The sequence below is a fragment of the Chenopodium quinoa genome, unplaced genomic scaffold (genome assembly GCF_001683475.1).
Source record: "Chenopodium quinoa cultivar QQ74 unplaced genomic scaffold, ASM168347v1, whole genome shotgun sequence".
NCBI lineage: Eukaryota > Viridiplantae > Streptophyta > Magnoliopsida > Caryophyllales > Amaranthaceae > Chenopodium > Chenopodium quinoa.
The window spans coordinates 1824065-1845121 of NW_018745105.1; the positions used below are offsets into that span (position 1 = coordinate 1824065).

At 35.4% G+C, this 21057-nt stretch overlaps 4 protein-coding genes across 6 annotated transcripts; all 4 read right to left on the bottom strand.

The window, feature by feature from the left end:
- Positions 1 to 4782: 4782 nt before the first annotated feature.
- On the bottom strand, positions 4783 to 5776 carry LOC110710034. Its single transcript, XM_021888297.1, has 4 exons — positions 5672 to 5776; positions 5459 to 5555; positions 5149 to 5362; positions 4783 to 5047 (listed from the first exon to the last, which is right to left on the bottom strand). The coding sequence occupies exons 1-4, from the start codon at positions 5774 to 5776 to the stop codon at positions 4783 to 4785; spliced, it is 681 nt and encodes a 226-aa protein (XP_021743989.1).
- A 555-nt stretch (positions 5777 to 6331) lies between these two features.
- LOC110709997 (cysteine-rich receptor-like protein kinase 10) lies at positions 6332 to 10417 on the bottom strand. 3 transcript variants are annotated; one of them, XM_021888259.1, is made up of 10 exons: positions 10201 to 10417; positions 9602 to 9652; positions 8840 to 8920; positions 8617 to 8676; positions 8380 to 8514; positions 7969 to 8300; positions 7640 to 7850; positions 7288 to 7525; positions 7010 to 7163; positions 6332 to 6941 (listed from the first exon to the last, which is right to left on the bottom strand). In XM_021888259.1, the coding sequence occupies exons 1-10, from the start codon at positions 10217 to 10219 to the stop codon at positions 6648 to 6650; spliced, it is 1575 nt and encodes a 524-aa protein (XP_021743951.1). In that variant the 5' UTR covers positions 10220 to 10417; the 3' UTR covers positions 6332 to 6647. The 3 variants fall into 3 exon arrangements, with proteins under 3 accessions (XP_021743951.1, XP_021743950.1, XP_021743949.1); XM_021888258.1 differs by lacking the exon at positions 10201 to 10417 and having other exon boundaries at positions 7969 to 8105; positions 8238 to 8300; positions 9602 to 10041; XM_021888257.1 differs by lacking the exon at positions 10201 to 10417 and having other exon boundaries at positions 9602 to 10043.
- A 406-nt stretch (positions 10418 to 10823) lies between these two features.
- Positions 10824 to 15034, bottom strand: LOC110709999 (cyclin-L1-1-like). Its single transcript, XM_021888260.1, has 7 exons — positions 14816 to 15034; positions 14418 to 14499; positions 14165 to 14305; positions 13953 to 14066; positions 13547 to 13611; positions 11763 to 12036; positions 10824 to 11593 (listed from the first exon to the last, which is right to left on the bottom strand). The coding sequence occupies exons 1-7, from the start codon at positions 14965 to 14967 to the stop codon at positions 11108 to 11110; spliced, it is 1314 nt and encodes a 437-aa protein (XP_021743952.1). The 5' UTR covers positions 14968 to 15034; the 3' UTR covers positions 10824 to 11107.
- Positions 15035 to 19200: 4166 nt separating this feature from the next.
- LOC110709994 lies at positions 19201 to 20101 on the bottom strand. Its single transcript, XM_021888251.1, has one exon. It carries the CDS (start codon positions 19958 to 19960, stop codon positions 19382 to 19384), a length of 579 nt encoding a protein of 192 aa, XP_021743943.1. The 5' UTR covers positions 19961 to 20101; the 3' UTR covers positions 19201 to 19381.
- Positions 20102 to 21057: the final 956 nt, after the last annotated feature.

Consider the following 21057-nt stretch of genomic DNA (forward strand, 5'->3'; position numbering starts at 1 on the left):
AAAACAATTTTGAAAACTGATGGGAAATACTCCACTCATTCCTATTACAACGGAAAACGACGCATGCATGGTCCTAGTATACGATCATAAAAAATATAGTGCATTACTCGAAGACAAAGTGTGTGCAATGACTCAACATGTGAGATTAGGTGAGTTTACTAAGACTCGTGGTATGATCGCATGGCTAGACATGAGGACGTTGTGAAAAACAAAGGACCCAATGACCAAATAGCACGAAGACTAAAAGACAAACTAACTTGATTAATTTTGTCCAATTTTAATGTTTATGCTATTTACTAGGTGAAAATGGTCCATTGACAATCGTTAGTCATAAATAAGATCAATCACAATCAAAGACAAAGAACACATGTTAAGTTTAGCACAAAAATTGATCACAAGAAACTAGGAAGAGGACTAGAATTCTAGAAGAGTTATGACTTATGGGTATAAAAAAAAAAATAAACATAAAAATCTATAATCCTATGTTATACGAGTTGACACAGTATAAAGGACTTGGCTAAGACTAGCTTGACACAAAAATATAAAAAAAATTAAAAAAGAAGAAGAAGGTTGACACAAAAAAGGCACCTAAACTGGACATGCTGTAGTATATCGGTTATAACTTTTGGTCTGTGACCCTGATTGGGACGAAACCAATGTCAAATGAAAGTTAAAACTCGGGGCTACAGATCCATAGGTGTCACGACACATAACTTTTTCTAGAACTCCGGATATGACCAAATCAAGTTGACTCTTGTACAGGATACGGGAATAAAAATCCGGATGACTCAAAAATTCTAAAAAAAAAAATCTATGATTCGACTCTAATAAAAAAAAGGTTTAATAAGAGAAAAAAATTTAATAAATAAAAATTCAAAAAAAAATGCACATATAAGCACATTGTCACGCATGATGCAATGAATTTCGCAACCTAAAGTCAAGTTCTATGTTCGACTATGGTGAAGCTTATTTGGGTGTCAAAGGGTACCATGGTTAAGAGTTTGGACGTGTTAGCAAGGCAGCCTCCCTTGACGGTGTATGCTAATGGGCGGCTCCGCGAGTTCGTGATGAATTCGAACTCGACTCCATGGTTTGGGTGGATTTAAAACTCAAATGAACCCTTAATGCCATGAGCGTTTTTGGGTTGATAGAGCTTAAATCCCCCGGGCTAGCCACATACATACGCAAAACACGTACTATTTTAGCAAAATAGGTAATCTAAAATGCATATGCATATGTGACAATGCCAATTAAATCGCAGGAATAAAATTCAAGAATCTTTCAAGTCTCATCCACTCATCTCAAATAAATACCGATCACTCAAATCGATAAATATCCAAGAATCCTCCCAAGTGGAGTCGCCAAATTGTAGGCGTCGTTCGAAGTGCGCCTACGTTAAAAAGCATGTGGTGAATATGCTTGGCGCTCATAGGAAGTGGGAATTGACATATACGATTAGGGACAACGATTAGGGACAAAGCAAAGTAGAGAGCCTCCAACAAGTTTTTAAGGAACTTGTAAACCGTTCACGGATCATTTAAGGCAACCACGATTAAGGGACAACGAAGGCAACAACGATTGACCCGTGAAAGTTACACCCCATTCATAATCCATGAGATTACTAACTCCATATGGTTCGGAACCACGAAAGGAGGATCGGGGATGATGGTACGAAGTGAGTCATGGAGTCACATTAGCTCGTATTGGTCTCTACTCGATTCTTATAGTGAAAGGTGATTCATTCCGCGCGTTCCTTAAAATTGCTACATCATGAATAAATTGTTAGTAACTTCAATAAACAATAAATCAAATTGAAATTAAATTAAATTAAATTAATGTAGATTTGTTTTGGTCCAAACCCTCAGTTATTTATACCTTTCACGCCTTGGTTTAAGGACGGAACCTCGGATTAAGTATGGACTCCTTGGAGCACTTAACGAAAGAATGATGTAATTAGGAATATAGGTTTATGGCTTAGAATATGGGAGAGAGAGAATAGAATGATTTTTGGTGTAAAAGAGAGGAAGAGAGAATGATTTGGTGATCAACCTTGTTGATGATTGAAAAAGGGGAGATATTACCTCTTTTTATAAGGAAAAAGAAGGGTCGAAGAATCAAGAAAAGATAAGAATTCAAATCGAAATAAACTCTTGCGATAGATAGCAGATTTTGCGGTTTTTGTTTTTATCATATCTTTTGATCCAGAAATTGGAATAAGATAAATAATATGTCGTTGGAAAGATCTTGAATTCTACTTTTTAACCCAATTAGAATTAGATTAAAATATTTTTTATAATAAAATATATGTCCGAAATAGTGAGACAGTGTTAGTTTTAGATAGAGTTTGATATTTCATTCATATATTTTCTGTTATAGCTCGGAATTGATATTATAATATATCATTGGAAAGATTATTTAAAGATCTATCCAACAATCTAAGATTTGGATAAAAATTATGAGGCACAAAATTAATATCTGTCTATCTTTGAATGTCTTTCAATTCGGATAGAAATAGGATTAAAAAAAAGGAGTTTTATTCAATTTAAAACTCTTTAATCTTAGCTTTTCAAAAATGATAATTAAGACCTTTTAGAAATTTATAGAAACTTCTAATTAATCCTAACTACTTTAGGAATGGGATTAAATAATTTGGACCCTCCACATGATCATTGGGTCGTAGGTAAGATGGGCTTAGGTTCGGTTTGGGCTCGGTTTAGTATTTTGGCCATAACTTATTCGAAATAACTCGGATTTGGGCTTATAATATATCGTTGGAAAGCTCTTTTCAAACCCCATTCAACTATTCAATCATTAGACCCATATTATGAACCAAAATAAACTGGTCTAAACGTTTTTATGACACGAAATGAATGATTTTAGGTTTAAAGGCACGAAAAGAGGAAAACAAGTTATGGTGTAGGGAAATGAGCTAGGAATTGGATTGGTTATGAAATGGAAATATGGATTTAAGAACTCCAATATTAAATACTCAACCCGGCCAATAATGGCGCTGAAAGGTTGTTCATCATCGAGTTTGATTTTGGGGAGACATTTTTAGGTGTCTACAGTACGATTTGTTGGGAAATTAGAAGAGAACTTGGTGAGCTAGTTAATAAGTATTAAAGTGTGAGTATGTGATTAAACTACGAGTGTTTCGTAGAAGATAGGAAGATGATTGAGATGAGAACTATCCAACGAAATTATAATGAAATGTTTGGTGATATTATTTTTTCTTTAAGAGGGTAGAATGCGAATAATTTCGCGATTTTTACCTAATTCATGCTATTTATTGCTTAATTTTGTATGGTTTTCCTCCTTATTGCATAATAGTATTGTGTTTGCATGCTATTAAAGTATGTAAACTTTGGCGAGTATGAGTTTATTGAGTATAAGTACGGTTTGTTGAGTATACATGTTGAGAAACAAGCAATTTACAGCAATACAAAACAAAAAGTTTTTGAATAATTTTTAGAAATTATGGATTTAGGGTTAAGTTTCGGAGACAAAACTTATTTTAAGAGGGGTATTGTAATCCCCCATATTTTAAAGTAAATGATAATTATATTTTTTTAATGTATACGAATATTTATTTCGATTTTTTATTACATAAACTATTTTATGTAGAATTTATTGGAACTCTATTAAATAAATAAGCTCTAGTTTAAATTAAAATCATTTTCCTATCTATAACCATAGTTTGACAATAGTGTTATAATAATATTAGTCCAATTTTGAGTGAATATAGTCTATCTTCCCCTAACCCAACATAATGTGGCCCAAAATAAAAATCTTAGTCCTATTAGGATTAGGAAAAGAGCTTATGCACTAAGCCCATATCCTTTAATCTTTATAAACCCACAAGCTTCTTCCCCCTCCAAGCTCACATAAATCCCACTCCCTCACAAATACTACTATTACCTTGCCTCTTCATCCTATTTCACGCATTAAAAAAAAAACTAATGCCGACGCACCCCACCTTCGGCGACCACCTGCTGCCACGCCGCCCGACCAACACACGCCGCCAGCCAATGTTTGCCTCCTCCTAAGGCTGTACACAATTTGGTCTGAAGCGTAACCAAACCAGACCAAATCGCATTTTAGCGGTTTGGTTTGGTTTACGGTTTATAAAAATGAGGTTTAGCTTCGAATTTTTTGTAAATACTATTTACGGTCTGGTTTTGTTTTTTAAAATTTATAAACCAAATCAAACCATATATAATTTTTAAATAAAAAAAAATTATTATATATTAAAATAAATTAAAAAAAAATTGTTAGTTTTATTGTAAATTTGTAATACAATTTAATTCGTTGGGCTAATTATTTAAACTTTATTATAAGAAAAAATGTCATCTCAACACAAACCAAACCGTATTTTGCGGTTTGGTTTGGTTTGCATTCAAACCGCATCAAACCGGACCATGTTCACCCCTACCTCCTTCTCTCTTCCCCCTTCTTTTATTTATGCTATTCTCAAGTCCTAATTTTTATATTTTTGGATGTGATTTGCTATTATTATGAGTTGATGGTGTTTATTTGAAACAAAAGATTACAAGTTTATGATCTTTATTATGTTTAAATTATTGAATAAAATTTCAGATTGGTGTAATCAAGAAAATAAGGGTTTAAAACTTGATTTTTATGGATTTAAGGTTCAAAAACGTGTTGCTTAATGTTATTTGATTATACTATTTTTAACTTATGTTAAAATTATATTTTTATGATTAAAACTAATTTTTAGGTTTGTTAAAGTTTTAATTTTGGGTTTTATTTGAGGTAATTTCATCAATTCATGATTCTACAAATAATTATTGGGGTGTTACACATACACCTTGGAGTAATGAACTTATGAGAATATCCCTTAATAAACTCAGTAGCCAACAAAATGTTATCCCCAATATGTTTACTAGGATTAAACCTGGCTTGAGCACCATCCATAACCTCCCCTATCACCTTAGCAAGTCCAGCTATAATGATTTTAGAAACCAGCTTGTAAATTACAGTGCAGCTTGTAAATTTTAGGGACCAGGGTGATAGTGGTGCATTTCCACTATTTTTGCATATTATCAGTGTCAATGAACTCCTGAATACCTGAATATATGTCATGCTTAATATCATGCCACACTTTTTTTTTTTTAAAAAAAAGTGAACCCATCAATTCCAGGAGCTTTAGAATCATCAATATTCTTTAATGTAGCGTCAATCTCATCATGAGTAATAGGAGAGAGAAGAAATTGTTGTGAGTAAACACTCAAATGTTCCCCTCTCCTCATGGTAGCCATATCTATAGCAGGAAGCCAAGTAGCTCTTTGACCCAACAACTTTTTATAGAACTTACTGATCTCACCAGCTACTTGCTCAAGATCTAAAACTCATCCTGCTCATTAAAAATAAAGTCAGTTTTTGTTTCTTGAATGCCTTTGCTTCATTATAGAGAAGAGATAATGATTATTGGCATCACCCAACTTCACCCAATCTACCCTGGACTTCTGTCTATAGATACTCTCTTGGATACCAGTCCAGTATTTTATCTGATCATTCGCATTAGTTTCTTGATTCTAAAGATTAAGATTATCAATATTACCAGCTAACTTTGGATAACTTCAAAAGCCATATGAGCAGCCTCTTATTTCTCAGTTGTCTTCCCAAAATACTGTAAGTGCAAAGCCTTAACCTTGCCCGTAACATTTTTAAGCTTATTCCACACTTTCATCATAGCACTACCAAACACAAGATAGTTCCAAGCTTCCATAATAGTATCTTGTAACTTCTCATGCATGTTTAGCAATGCAATTCAACAATCTGAATGGCCTACCTTTAGCAGAAGTCGCAGTAGAGATTTCAATCAGCACAAGGATGTGATCAGAAATAGCATGAACAAGGTAAACAGCCTCAACATGCCCACAGGCCACAGACATCCAACCAGGCTTGGTTAACTAAACCTCTATCAATTCTGGTGCAAATTCTTAGAAATTTTTAGAGAAATATAATTCCAACCAATTAAGTTTTAACATTCTTTAGGAATAAACTTTCATGGGCATCAAATATTCCAAGAAATGTACTCAGTACTTTTTACATCAAACCAAACAAGCAATAATGATCCATATGGTAAGCTAGTAACGACAATTCATCCCCACTAGCTCAGTTTCTTAGATGTGGTATTGGTGGTATAAAATCCGTCAACATAACCGTAAGTTTTCCTTACAAATTTACATACAAAGTTATTAACATTTTCATAATTTATAACCACTTACCAAACGAGCAAGTATCCTACTAATGGTACTATAATTTTCATTTAATAATTGTCCATAAAACATTTTAGCCATAATACTAGCGATTAAGAGTTGGTATAATAAAGTCCCAAAAAAAAGTCATTGGATAGATTCATGATTGAAGACGCGATGTCATACAACCAAATTTGTGATCACAGTACTAAAGGAAATTTTATAGTTAGTCCAAGAGTATGCTGGGATTTGCCAAGAGCTGCACTTTACGATGTTTACAACCAATTGGATTACACTTCACTACCTTACACATATCAATCAGATTGATGATCAATATAGGTAAGGAAATTGCAAATTTACGTATTGTCCATTCTAGCAACACTTCACTCCCTACACAAAACAATCATATTGGTGATTGACACATAGTTAGTTCTGAGACCAAGGAGTTGAATCAGTGTTACTTCTTCTCGTCGTAGATTGGTCTGAACTGCTGCTGTACAGGAATGCAGGGGATTGAGGCGTCGAAAGGGTTCCATCAGCTGCAGAGTAAGAGTTGAGCATGTGGACTATAGTCGCCATTGTAGGCCTCTTGTTAATATCCTCTTGCACACATAACAAACCCAAATGTATGCATTTTATGACCTCATGGTTTGAATATGTGTTTCGCAGCATGGAATCAAGAAGCTTTAAAGGTTCTCTGTCTAACCAACAACTCCAAGCCTGATAACATGCCATTTATCAATTTCATGATTATAATTATGAATAGAGAATAATAGTTTACAACTTACATGGCTCAAAAGCTTTAAGCTGCCTCCGGATTGGTAGATGACATCACCAACCTTTCTGCCACTTACTATCTCCAAAACTAGCACGCCAAAGCTGTATACATCTGATTTTATAGAGAACTGTCCATGAAGTAAATACTCTACAGCCATGTAACCACTGTAATTCACGATAAAAATTAAAGAAAAGTCAGTAAATAAAAAAAAAAAAAAAATGCCGTAGTCTATAAAATAACCATTCTGCTATTAAATTCTGATTTCTTTCTTTTTCAGGTTTAACATACTAAGTTCCAACAACTCTGCTTGTATCAATATGAGTTTGATCAAAGGCACAGATCCTCGCCATGCCAAAATCTGCAATTTTTGGGTTCATCTCTATATCGAGCAACACATTAGCAGCTTTCAGATCACGATGAAGAATTCGATCAGGAGAATCTTCATGAAGATAAAGCATTCCTCGAGCAATGCCTTTTATTATGTTGTAACGAGCTGACCAGTTCAATTGTCCCCGTTTTTGAGAATCTGTTGTTAAGTTTTTCATTAAATCCCATTAGCCAAAACCCAGAATGTTTTGTACCTAAATACTATAGAGTGTAGACATAACTCAATAATGCAGTGGCTATAGTATCTACTTACCAAATAGAAAGTAGTCCAGACTTTTATTAGGCACGAATTCATACAGAAGTAACTTTTCATGTTCTGTTAAGCAAAATCCAACCAGCCTCACCAGATTCCTATGTTGAAGTTTTGCTAACAATAAAACCTCATTCTTGAACTCTTTATCACCTTGATTAGAAGTTCTTGATAGCCTTTTGACTGCTATTTCTTGTCCATCTGATAAGCTCCCCTGAGCCATAAATAATTATTAGTTTTGAATTAATTTCTAACAAGTAAAAATAGTCAAACACCAATATATACCAAGACAATGTCAATCTTTTCTGATTATATGCAAGTAGTTTATTTACCTTGTAAACAACACCAAATCCACCTCGGCCAATTACATGATCCTCAGAGAAGTTGTTAGTAGCAGCCTGAAGAGTGGCCACATCATATTGCAAGGAGTCGGCTTTTATGATATAATCTCCTGGTGATGGAACCAAAGCTAAAGGAGGCAGAGCAGAAGGAGCCAATTCATTCAGTATCACATATCTTAAGTCATAAGGAATAATAATATAACAATCAGCATTATGCTTCAATGTGCCTAAAGAATTTGGAATAGCAGTATATATAGCACCTTTATTCGGATTATCTGTAACAATTGTTACTGGAAGCGGAACAGGAGGCTGAGTCGGAAGAGCTACACTTGTTAAAACATTTTAATCAACTACGCAGCATTACTTGAGAAGATGCAAAATATTCTTGGTTCAGGACATTACCATATTGAGTATTATTTGCAACATTTTGTTCTGTTGTGTGCTTCCTTTTACAAAGATATAAACCAAATATAACACATGCCATTGTGATCACTGCTAATGGAGCAACAATGGCAGGAACTATTACTTGAAGCTTAACTGCACAGTGCACACAAAAGCAAACTTCATTAAATGGATCAATAAGAAAGAAGTAATTCAGTGAAGTAGTACCTTTTTCTCTATGCATTTCATCAAAATTACCTTTTTTGGCGGGTGACTCTGAAGGTGGAAGATGAGTCTGCGGCGATGGAGGTGAAGTAGCTGTGATATGGAAACCAAAATTGTCTTGCTGTAATCCTCACTATGGCATATATTGACAAAATCTCAAACAAAAATGATCTCCGAGACTGTAATCTACACGCTAAGAGACTGTCCTAAGGCTAAAGACTTTTGCAAGTGTGATGAGTGCAGAAATTACAAATACCTCCCGTCGGTGTAGGCGGTGTGATGGAGGAAATGTCACTTGGCGGAGGCTGTGTCGATGTTGGTGGTGGCACTTGGACATCTATCACATTAATATAAAAGATAAGAGGGAAATAAACAGGATTAATCTATGATGCTCCATATTATAGAACTAAATGTTAGTAAGAAAGTTCATGAATTCTACACACATAGCAAGTTATGGTCTAGCAAGGTACTTAGAGCTTTAGAGATCAAATCAAATTAGCAACGCCATAGGAACCGGTACTTCCCTTACTCCATAGGAGCCATAAGGAATTAGATCCAATACGATCATTCACCTTGTCCAAAAAACTTGGACATTATCTTGAAAAATCTCATGTCGATTATAGTTTATGTGATCCTTAATAAAGTATTAGAGCTAGAGAAAAGATCTTAAAGAAGCCACATAATTGACATGTTCCTAGAACTGAAACAACTATTAAGCCATTAAGGTAATGAATATACGAAAATTTAAAACATATTGAGATTTTATATTTATGTACTGATGTACAAAGTTTATATACAACAATTAGCTTTTTTTTTTTTTTGAAGTTCTTTGAAAGAAAATAAAAAGATAAAACTATTTTCCTCTTCCCTCAAAAAAAAAAAAAAAAAAAAAAAAAAAAAAAAAAAAAAAAAAAAAACCTATTTGTCCTCTGTATGACCGTATCTATACAACACACACCCAAGGAATTACGGATACCATTTAACATATAAGAACTTATGTAAAGGAGGGTATTATTACCTTGGCAAAAGGCATTGAGAGAAGCCACAGAATCAGCAATGCCACAGGCACCTAAAACAAGGGTAACATTAGGTGCAAAGGAGGGATTTTCAGTTATAAATGTGTTTACATTGCAAAAACATTGCTTCTCATTTACAGCACTTTGTCGGAGGAGATCACAGCAAATAAATTCAGTGATATTAAACGAAGGGCTGGATTTATCAAATTGCGGCTCTGTGCTATTCAAATTATTTGAGACGCATTGATCATATTTCTCCCAGCAAATCCCTGATTGTGATTGGACTATTGGAAGTGATAACCAAGTTATTCCAAGCATGATCACCAACACACAAAGTTTGGCCATTTTTAATCTCCTTTGATGATGCAAAACTAATTATATTTCATGTTGTTTGAGAATATAATGTAAAATTGATGAATTGAACAGCATGAAAGGGTGGATATTATTGTAGGTTTGACTTGACCCCAGGATTATATTAAATAATTTGGTACTTAAATTATAGTTTGAAGAGTTCTCTAGTTTGAAAATGATTAGTTATTAGATTGTGGCATTGTGCCTATCAACTGCTAAGTCATGTTTCCAGGTTGTCAACATGGCATACCTGAATTTTGTTGGCACATAGAGCCTGATGCCTGCCTCCACTTAGATCTTTCAAACACCTAAATTGAAGTCATGACTTGTAGTAATTCTTCAATTTTGCTCAAGATAATGGTGGATTGGAGATATACTCGTGACTTGCTTCATTCTTTCTGTGGATAGACTTGATTGTTCATCGGAAGAACTTCAGATATCATCCTCAGGTACAGTTTCCTGAATATTTAAAGAAGGATAATCACATCCTGCAGCAAAACCCAGCCACTGCACGCAACATTTGAGAATAATATGTCATCCTGACTGAAAGGCTAGATGCCATTGGTGTGGCAGGACTTCTAAGAGCAGACAATTATGGAACGGAGGGTAGCTAGTAGCTACTAATGACTACATCCTTGGTAAATACACAACAAGGCAATCTTCCATCAAATTCCTATAATCAAAGTTTATCTTACAAAATGATGAAACGGGAGGCTTGTGGTATTAACAAACTGGTGTTGCAACTAGCAGTACTGTATCTTTCATGCGAAACAATAGTTGATCAAACTTACAACACCATGCTTTGTAGACAAAATTTGAAGACATCCAAAGTGCAAAACATTGTTTTCATCAAGAATATAACTTAAGTCACATTAAGACATGCATTTATAGATGTTGCAAAATTACTCCGTTCTGATTTTGAATCGTCCCTTCATCAAATATTTATTTCTGTAGATGAATTAACCTTTACACAAAGTGATAAATAATTTGCATGGAGTTGTCATGAGAAAACAATTTTACCGTTGGTGATATTGGCATGCAATAACAAAGTAGACTTGTCTCTTCACTCTAACGTGGGCCCCATCAAAAAAAAAATTTAAAAGCAAGCTCCAAACAAATTGCGCAAGACACAAACCGGTTTGTTTTTACAAACCTATTCAACATTTTCTTCTTCTAGCAATAAGAGGTTTATCCCGGGATCGGTGACTTATTTCATTCACTATCTCCCATTCAATATCATCTCGCTCTCTTTCCCTGTAAGAATCTCTTCCCCTCTCACGATCCCGGGACTTCTGTCTATCCCTGTTCCCGTCTCTTTCTCTATCCCTGTCCCTAACCCTGTCTTTCTCTCTATCCCTATCCCTATCCCTATATCTGTCCCTTTCTGTATCCATGTTTCGTACACTACTAGTTTCTGTTCTGAGTTCAGGCTTCAACCTGACCATGATGTCCTCTCTTCCTTCACTGCCATTTGCCGTGTCTCTGGACTCACCATCACTTCTCTTAGAATCTTTCATCTTGTCAAGTGCCTGTTTTACAAGTGCGTCTCTGGATCCCCCAGTATCAACACTAGCTGCAGCACCTGAAGCCGTCTTTGTCACACCAGTATCAGCACTAGCCACTGGTGTATTCACGGAACCTTCCTGGAATAATGCGGAAACTATCAGAAAAGGCAAGGCAACTTAAACTAGGCAAAACTATAGCATAGTAATTAAAGTTAACAAACATGAATATGCTAGAGGCAATCAAATAAACATTGCTGGACCTAATAGTAGAGCCAGTATGGTAAAATGACAGACAGGTGATGCTTACTTTGGGTACTGCAGTATTCTGTGAATCCCAAGACTTGTTCGATGATGTGAAGGAAACTGACTCCTTACAAACAGGTATATACTTGGCCTTTGGACGACTATACAAATGAGCTGGAACTCTACAGACTTCATCTATACCAGATTTATCTGCGTCGAAGACCTTCCACCATGGTGGATTCTCGGGAAGGGGGACTCCAAACCTTCCCGCAGCAGCATACACAACTCCACAAGCGACCACCTCACTTTTAAATCGAACACACAGTGTAGTCTGTAAACTGAGATAAAACATAAATGCAGAATTAAAATATGATATATATAGCGAAGAAGAACTCAACTACCACAAAGAGTACCTAGCCAAACATATACAGTATACTTTTTAGTACCCACATTATTAATTTAAATAGTCCCAAAAAAAGAAGAAAAAATAGAAATATCATAATAGGCTGCAGCCTGCGGAAGACAGATAGGCAGACAAGGAGATAGTCAGGTCAATCTGGTGAACATAGTCTAGCTACAATGACTAGTGGCAGTAGGAGACTAGATGGAAATAGAAATAACGGCATATTGTGGCTGAAAGCCAGTAAGTACTAATAGCAATCACAATGGTGATTTTGTATTTGTTGATAAACGAAGGCTTTAGCATGTGGTAGTCATCAATTTAATCATTTCCAATGGTTAATATTTGATGAATTAAATTTAACCATAACAGCATATCATTACTAAAAGTTAAATACAAGCATACAGACCAGGTAACTACAAAGAGAAATTCCAACAAAAACTCTATGACACTTGATACAGAATAGGAATTCTCCTAATTGAATGCCATATCATTACAACGCCAAACCAGCACTCTCCAAAGGGGCATAGCACTCCATAATTGAATGAAAAAACAATAATTGCAAGAGATTAGGAGCTGCCTGAAATTCCTAGCCTAAAATTTCATCTGACTTTAAAATGAACTATGAATCAATGTCAGCCTACAATATGAATGCATGAAACTTCAAGAAGATTATGATTTTAGGATAGAATTCAGTTATTCAAGGCAAAATAAAATAAACACAAATTCAAGCACAGAGAACAGAAAGATGTATGATATTAATTGATGTGAGATACCTATCATTTCCTAGATTCCAAGCATCTTGCCTTAAATTTGAAGGTTCTTTAAGTTCAAGGACAGGCTGACAGCTAGGTAGTTTGATATGAATTTGTGCGGGTGCTCGACATGACAAATGAAACACATTTCTTTCAGGAGGTGTCTTTCTGTTCTCATCAACTCCATCTTCAGCTCCGAATATTTCTGTTACAAAAGGAGCCTACAATATGAATGCATGAAACTTCAAGAAGATTATGATTTTAGGATAGAATTCAGTTATTCAAGGCAAAATAAAATAAACACAAATTCAAGCACAGAGAACAGAAAGATGTATGATATTAATTGATGTGAGATACCTATCATTTCCTAGATTCCAAGCATCTTGCCTTAAATTTGAAGGTTCTTTAAGTTCAAGGACAGGCTGACAGCTAGGTAGTTTGATATGAATTTGTGCGGGTGCTCGACATGACAAATGAAACACATTTCTTTCAGGAGGTGTCTTTCTGTTCTTATCAACTCCATCTTCAGCTCCGAATATTTCTGTTACAAAAGGAGCCTACAATATGAATGCATGAAACTTCAAGAAGATTATGATTTTAGGATAGAATTCAGTTATTCAAGGCAAAATAAAATAAACACAAATTCAAGCACAGAGAACAGAAAGATGTATGATATTAATTGATGTGAGATACCTATCATTTCCTAGATTCCAAGCATCTTGCCTTAAATTTGAAGGTTCTTTAAGTTCAAGGACAGGCTGACAGCTAGGTAGTTTGATATGAATTTGTGCGGGTGCTCGACATGACAAATGAAACACATTTCTTTCAGGAGGTGTCTTTCTGTTCTTATCAACTCCATCTTCAGCTCCGAATATTTCTGTTACAAAAGGAGCCTACAATATGAATGCATGAAACTTCAAGAAGATTATGATTTTAGGATAGAATTCAGTTATTCAAGGCAAAATAAAATAAACACAAATTCAAGCACAGAGAACAGAAAGATGTATGATATTAATTGATGTGAGATACCTATCATTTCCTAGATTCCAAGCATCTTGCCTTAAATTTGAAGGTTCTTTAAGTTCAAGGACAGGCTGACAGCTAGGTAGTTTGATATGAATTTGTGCGGGTGCTCGACATGACAAATGAAACACATTTCTTTCAGGAGGTGTCTTTCTGTTCTTATCAACTCCATCTTCAGCTCCGAATATTTCTGTTACAAAAGGGGGATGAAAAATAATGGTGAGTAAAAAGTTTCAAACTTAAAAAGACAAAGATACTAATAAGAGAAATACCTGACTTGATACATACTTTAGAATAAAGATCCAAATGTTGGACAGGTAAATTTTCCCTTCGACATTCCATTCGATGGAAGACAAAGAGGACTTGTCTGGCTTTCCTTGGACTCTCCTCAAGTTTTGATGCCAGCCAAACACAACTGGCAGCTACTCTCTGAAAATCAGTAAAATTAAGAGGCAGCAGCAGAATTAGTCCAGAAACCAGTAAGAAAATCACAGAATTTCATGTCCAACCAAAATAAAAACAACAGAAGTAGAACATTAACCTTAGCATAAAAGCGGGCAAATGACTTTTGGCAGTAAAATCGATGGAACAGAACTTGACCAGTTGCCATAACAGCTTGAGGTCTAAGTTTCACAATTAAGGACAACAAACTCCATAATTTATTATGTAATGGCACAAATACTGTATGGAGCACAAACACTCCATATCACCTCAAGCTATAGTAGACAAAAATCACGGAATATATACAAAAAACAACAACAAAGCCTTAGTCCCAAAATGATATGGGGTCGGCAAACATGAATGGTCATAAGGAATCGTACCCATGTCCAACGCTAGGACACTTACTTACCCATGCCTGACAAGAGTACCCAAGTATGAGTAACATCAAAATACATGGAAAAATAAAGAAGCAAAAGATAGAATGGATGTGAAGGATACAATCTAAGAAGGATACCGCTCTCTTGGATCAAATCACAGCCATAAATGAGGAGAGTAATTTCGGTTTCCTGATCAATGGCATCTTTCCTTGAAGGCGAATTAGTTAGGTGGTCTTCCGTCAAGTAAAATGTGTCGATTGCTGTGTAAATCATCTTCCACCAATGCCCAACAAAGCTATAACAAAGGTTTAATATTATAGTTCAATCCTAATTGCCCTGTGCCATTGCCGCCAGCCTGCAATGGGCGCAAAGAGAACAGAACAGATTCATATTCATTGTTCCATCCTAACAAAAGGGGTTACAAATAAAATTCTGCGGAAATTAGGCAATCATCAAAAGGAGGAAGAAGAGGTTTAATTGACTAATTTTACAGTTCAATCTTAACATTGAAGGATTGTGCAATCAACTTTGATTCAATTATCACATAATTTTAGAGATATGTGATTCAATTATCAAATTTGTAGCAACACAATCGCTGGATATAATCTTTGTATTTAGTTCAGATTTCGAACCCTACACTTGACAATAAGTTGAATTAAATCCTAGATTGAGAAATTGATATGATAATTACTAAAAGAAATCAACAACTTACCTGCAACAGATAATATGTAATGGAGAACGTCAAGTACGATGTTCAGTGCGTTTCAATGGAGAACTCTATCCGGTTTATAATGATTTAAAATTAAAAACATCAATTTCGCTATTACCCTTCTATTTTAGGAATTCTGTACGGAATATCTTTTATACTCGTATAATTTAAGAGTTAATTTAACGAGGAACCTCCAAAACCCCAATACTAAACTTAGGGCTTGTTCTCATTAACTGAACTCAGCTGAACTGATATGAACTGAAATGAATATTTTATAAGAGAAGGAAATTAAAAGCTGAAATGAACTAAGCTGAACTGAACTGAATTGAAAATAAACATATGAGAACAGATCCTTAGACTTTCAATAGTATCAAAGGTTGTTAGGTATTTTTTTTAATGCCTAATTGTTAGACATTCAAACTTCCTCAATTGGCAACCCGCTACTCTTTTGGTGGACCTGGGAATTAAATTCCCGTAGGAATTTGTATTTCATGAGAAGCTATTTCCCTAATGAAATTCCTACAAATTACCTAAACTTGTTTAGTTGGCAATGTGGGACTTTAAAAATCCCATGATTTTTTATTAACCAAAGGGGGATACGTAATTAACTATCATGTTTTTTTTTTTTTTAAGGAAAACTTATCATGTTTATGGAAGTTAAAATTCCCATGAATTTAACAATTTTCCAACTCGTCAAATCCCATTAATTTTCACTTCCCCTATTTTACATTGTTAACCATATAAGTTCCAAGACTTCTCAATTCTCTTCACTCAAGAATAATCTGAAGCAATTTGAAAGAAAAAAGGTATACTAGTTGAGTAGTTGACGCCACTACCTCTTAATCCAAGTTTTGTTGACGAAAAGTCAATGGAGCATCAGCAGACATTCAAAATGATAGAAAATGACAGGATTCGGATCTGCACCAAGACTTCATGAAAAGAATTAAGTACAAATTTCCAGAGAGATTATCAAAATTGATTGAAGATGACACTCGGACAAAGCCTTAGAAATAGTACCATTGGACTATTGGAGTCATCCATGGAAACAGGTAGTTGGGCGATAAGAAGCGTACATACTAAAGTAACAGGTTAAGAATATGTAGAAGCTGCTTTAGCTTTGATTCTATCCTTGTATACCTTCATGTCCAATGTTACTATTAAGTCTGATAACCCCCTAAAATTTCACAGAGAACAAAACACGAATAGAATACACACTGAGGATTTCTAACCCAAAACATAGCTTACTTTTACATCAGATACTTGAACAAGCTATCCATACTCAATAGAAAGCAACATGTACTCAGCAAAGCTAACAAGAAACTAGCACACAAGATATAATACAACAAGAAAATTAGTAAGAGATTCTTATCATTAAATGATTGTTTGAAGCTCACCGTACATGGCTTACAACTAATCAACTATGGAGAAAAATGAATGGAAGATAAGCATATCAACGGGCTAGAAAATTAGCAGTTGTTTCCGCGCTTACAAACAGAGTGTTCAAAGGATTCTACTACCATTTGACTGCTCGAAGGAATTCGTCAATAAAGAAACTGAATTTGCAAGATAAGGTGGATTTTGACCACTGTATTCTTCAGAAAATTTTGCTAGAACAGGATCATTGCATGAGAAAATAGCAGCAACTATCAATATGTGATATAATCCAAGCATCACGTTTATTTATAAGCTTAAACACAAAATTATTCCCAGGCAGCAAATAGCACAAAATATAAGATATATATAATACAGTTATCAATACCTTTCTAGAAAGCTTCAGCTTTTTCACATATCTTCAATTCATCTTTGAAAGGAATGGAAGTTAACCAAGGCTTCAACAGGCACAACCGCACAACTGCCGGTATCTTTTGAATCAATTCTGCATAGCTGTTTACTCTTGAATGGTGGACAAGAGGCAAACCCATCGAAAACCCAAGTACAGCATAGTAGTACAACCTGAAATGTGCTTGTCAAAGGAAAAAGCTCAAGGCAATTGTATCAATTCTTCATGGCCACAGATAGACAAAGGTAACAAATGTAATTACAAAACTAGAGCAACCTCCCCATGTGCCCTCCCTCCTAAGTGAACCTCGTTAATCATCATACTAATCATCAAGGTTTTAAGGAAGTCACTCTACCCAAACATAACTAAAAAACAAGTGCCTATTCTACACCACCTTTACTTAGACTCATTATCAACTTTCAAGCTATGCTATCTAACTCTGCTAGTAGAATCATATGGTGGAACCCAATAAGTTATAAAATCAAACCTAAAGAATACATACTTTTGATGATGAAAAGTCCATAAAGGCAAAAATTTAATAAAGTAATCTCAAGCTTTCAGGAGCCCCCAGACTGCATGCACTGGTAACTGACAGAAATTGCAGTTGTACAAACGCACTACTGGTAGAATATAGCCTATACAAATAATTTTAGCGACAATCTCATCGGAAACAAAATAACCCTAATTTCCCATGGCCGGTAACTCAGGAAGCCCTCTAAAGTCTTTTTAAATTTCGCTTCCTTGAAATGTCGTTACCTTGCAGGAACTGATTCATAGCTACCAGCCTACCATCATCATGCCAAAGACAATTCATGTTTTTAGTTAGTGGATGAAGGATGATATGCTGAGCATCAACATGAAAAAGCAAATTATCTGGAAAGAATTAGAGCCACTTTGAACTCAAAAGTATGAGAAGCGAATGCCCAAATTTCACATTGATTGCAATCCTTATTCGGAAGTATTTAAATACATAGCACATGTATGTATCAGGATTCTACATGGTAATCAAGCACAAAGCAGTTAACAATGTGTGTGAACACTCATTTCTTTTGATCAAACAAAATCTATAAAGATTGAAACAACAGTGAGATTATAACAACAGGCCATGGCCCATAACTGTATGAAAATCATAAATCTGATCCAGCTAAAGCATGAAGGTGATGATCAGAGTTATTACCATCACATACCTGGTAAAAAATGTATGCTTCCGTCTCCTTGGTGTTTCCAGAGGAATCTACTGGAGTTGGCAAGGTCTTGCATTATCAAATGAAAAAGATATGGACAACTTAGGGTCTTCCAGACTTCCAGTGATTCAACTAGCTTTAACTGCATATATTGATTATGATTCCTTTGATAATCATTTTCCTTCATCAAATGAGACCAATTTATACACATATATTTTTGTTTACCACTTTAGATGAGCTATCATGCACAGATTAAATAACTTTTTCTTTCTCGTTATTAGCAAGTCTTATCAACTACATCAATCGGCTAGCCCACATTCACAAGTGAAGCTTACAACAGCGAATACGCCTTGAGAATTGATCAACCCTCCTATACCTTATCAGATAAATGTTGTCGATATCTGCAGAATCATTTTTTAGGCCTTGAAACACCAGTAAGACGTGACATACCTGGTTTTCACCATACTCTTTCTACTGCGAAAGAATTCAGCTTCCTAGATCCTACCATTACTAAAGTAATATACAGAATTGTTGATACAGACTACAGAAAAATTTTATTTTGTTTATTTTGTTACAGAGAGGAATTATTAGTCGTTCTGATTTTTACATTTCAATTCAATCTCCGAGTTCATACATACCAACAATTATATTAGCTCCACAATAAAACAGCTGAACTCGAAGCAAAGTAGAATATATAAACTCGAGATTGGTTCTTCCGACATGTTCAATTCAACCCCCTAATTCATTGAAACAACATAGCACCATAATCCTAATCAACAGCATTCACAGCAACAATACAGCATATACAAAAAATAAATGAAAATTGAAACAAATTCAAACACAAATTCTTGCAGAAAAATTTCATTTCAACTCAAGATCTTCTATTGAGTGTACATTTCTCCAACTACTTCAGATTAACATTAAACGCAACCAAATTCGATAAACAAAGTAAAAATTAAACGAAAAATCGCAACAAAAACTCAACCAAACAACAATTGAACTAGTAATAATAATCTATTTTCTAAGAAGATCATCAGAAACGACCTTAAGCTGCTTGCGTTGCTTAGATTTAGCAATCTTCTTAAGAGTTTTAGGGTTTGTAATTTTCTGAAATTTAGTACCAGATTTCAAGATATTCTCTTCTTTCTTCTTCTCTCTCTCCTCTTTCTGCTTCCTCTTCGCAATCTTATGCTGCCGAATCTCTTCCTTCAACTCATCCTTCCTCTCTTTGTACGCCTTCTTCAACTCTTTGTCTCTCTTCTTCTGCTCCAACGACACCGGCTTCCGACTAACCGCCATTGCCGACGACCGATGCTTCCTCGGCTGCTTCCAGTTCCTGCCGGAAACTCTGCCGGCGATAACTCCGTCGTACGTCGGCCGACCAAAAACTGGCTTGTTTGGATCGTCAGCGGATGAAATTGCGGCTCGTTTTGCTGGTGGATTCACGATTTGATTGTCGTTGTCGCTGTCGACCTCCATTGATGCATCAAATTGAGCTGTTCCAGAGGCGAAAGATTGAGCTTCGCGCTTTCGTTTGGCAGTTTTGCCGCCGAAACCTTCGTCCAAGCATCGGAAATCGATTGTGCACGCCATTGATGAGGGAGCTTGGGGATTGATTGATGAAGAGAGGTTTGTAGAGAATTTGGTGCCGCTAAAACCCTAATTAGTGGTTTAGGGTTTCAGAAAGTTGAAGAATGTGTATGGCTGGGGTATTTATATGGATCAGCCTGTTTTCGTAGCTAAAGAATCAATTGCATATATGACCATTTTATTGTCTTAACTTTTAAAAGACCGGTCGTAAACTCTTAACTATCCAAAAATTTTGCTAAGGGTGTATATCTTGATGTGTCATAGTTGCATAGCCGACTAGCCGAGAGAGGTAATATAACCAGCTGCCTGGTTTTCTTCTAGATATATATGTCTTACTTGAAAACTCGATAAAGAATTCAAGATAGTCTTGACATCCGCCATAAGAAACTGAAGTTTTCATAGACAGCTGAAATGACCCTCGCCTTCAATAAAAAATTTAGAAATATTAAACTCCCTAGCAAGGAGGCCATTTCGAAGGACAATAGCTTTTGCAAAGAAGGTCGGACATGAGCCTAAATTATAAGTTCGACTGGCCACGTGATTACCCAGGTGATCCCAAATTACAACACCTGTAGTAATAAAATTTTGAGTAGCAAAACCATCAAAATTAAGTTTACAAAGGGCAAGCAGGGAGGAGACCATGAAACTACAAGGGAAAGGGTAGGCGGGGGAGACTGAGGGGGTGGCGTAACAAACAAGTATATTGCATGAAGAAGGAGCGAGACTCCCATTCCTTAAACATAGAGAAAGCACAAACGAGTAAATTTAATGACTTAGAGTGGTGTATAACTCATTTATCATTTAATTAAATGGTTTAACGTAAAATGAAGCATTTAATTAAATAAGACGGATTAATATACATATTGCCAACGTGAAATTAACATGACTCAATCCACTTAGGGGGCAAAAATTATGGCATAGATGAAAGTAATTTGCAAGAGGGGAAAGCAAAAAATTAGGGTTCCTTAATCCAGAACTGAAACCTATTAGGAACCACAGGGTCCGGAACCAAAACCTATACAAAAGATTCCGGTTCTGGGTAGCAAAATGGAGAACCTGTTGCAACCGATTCAGATTCTCAAATTTTTGGAACTGAAACC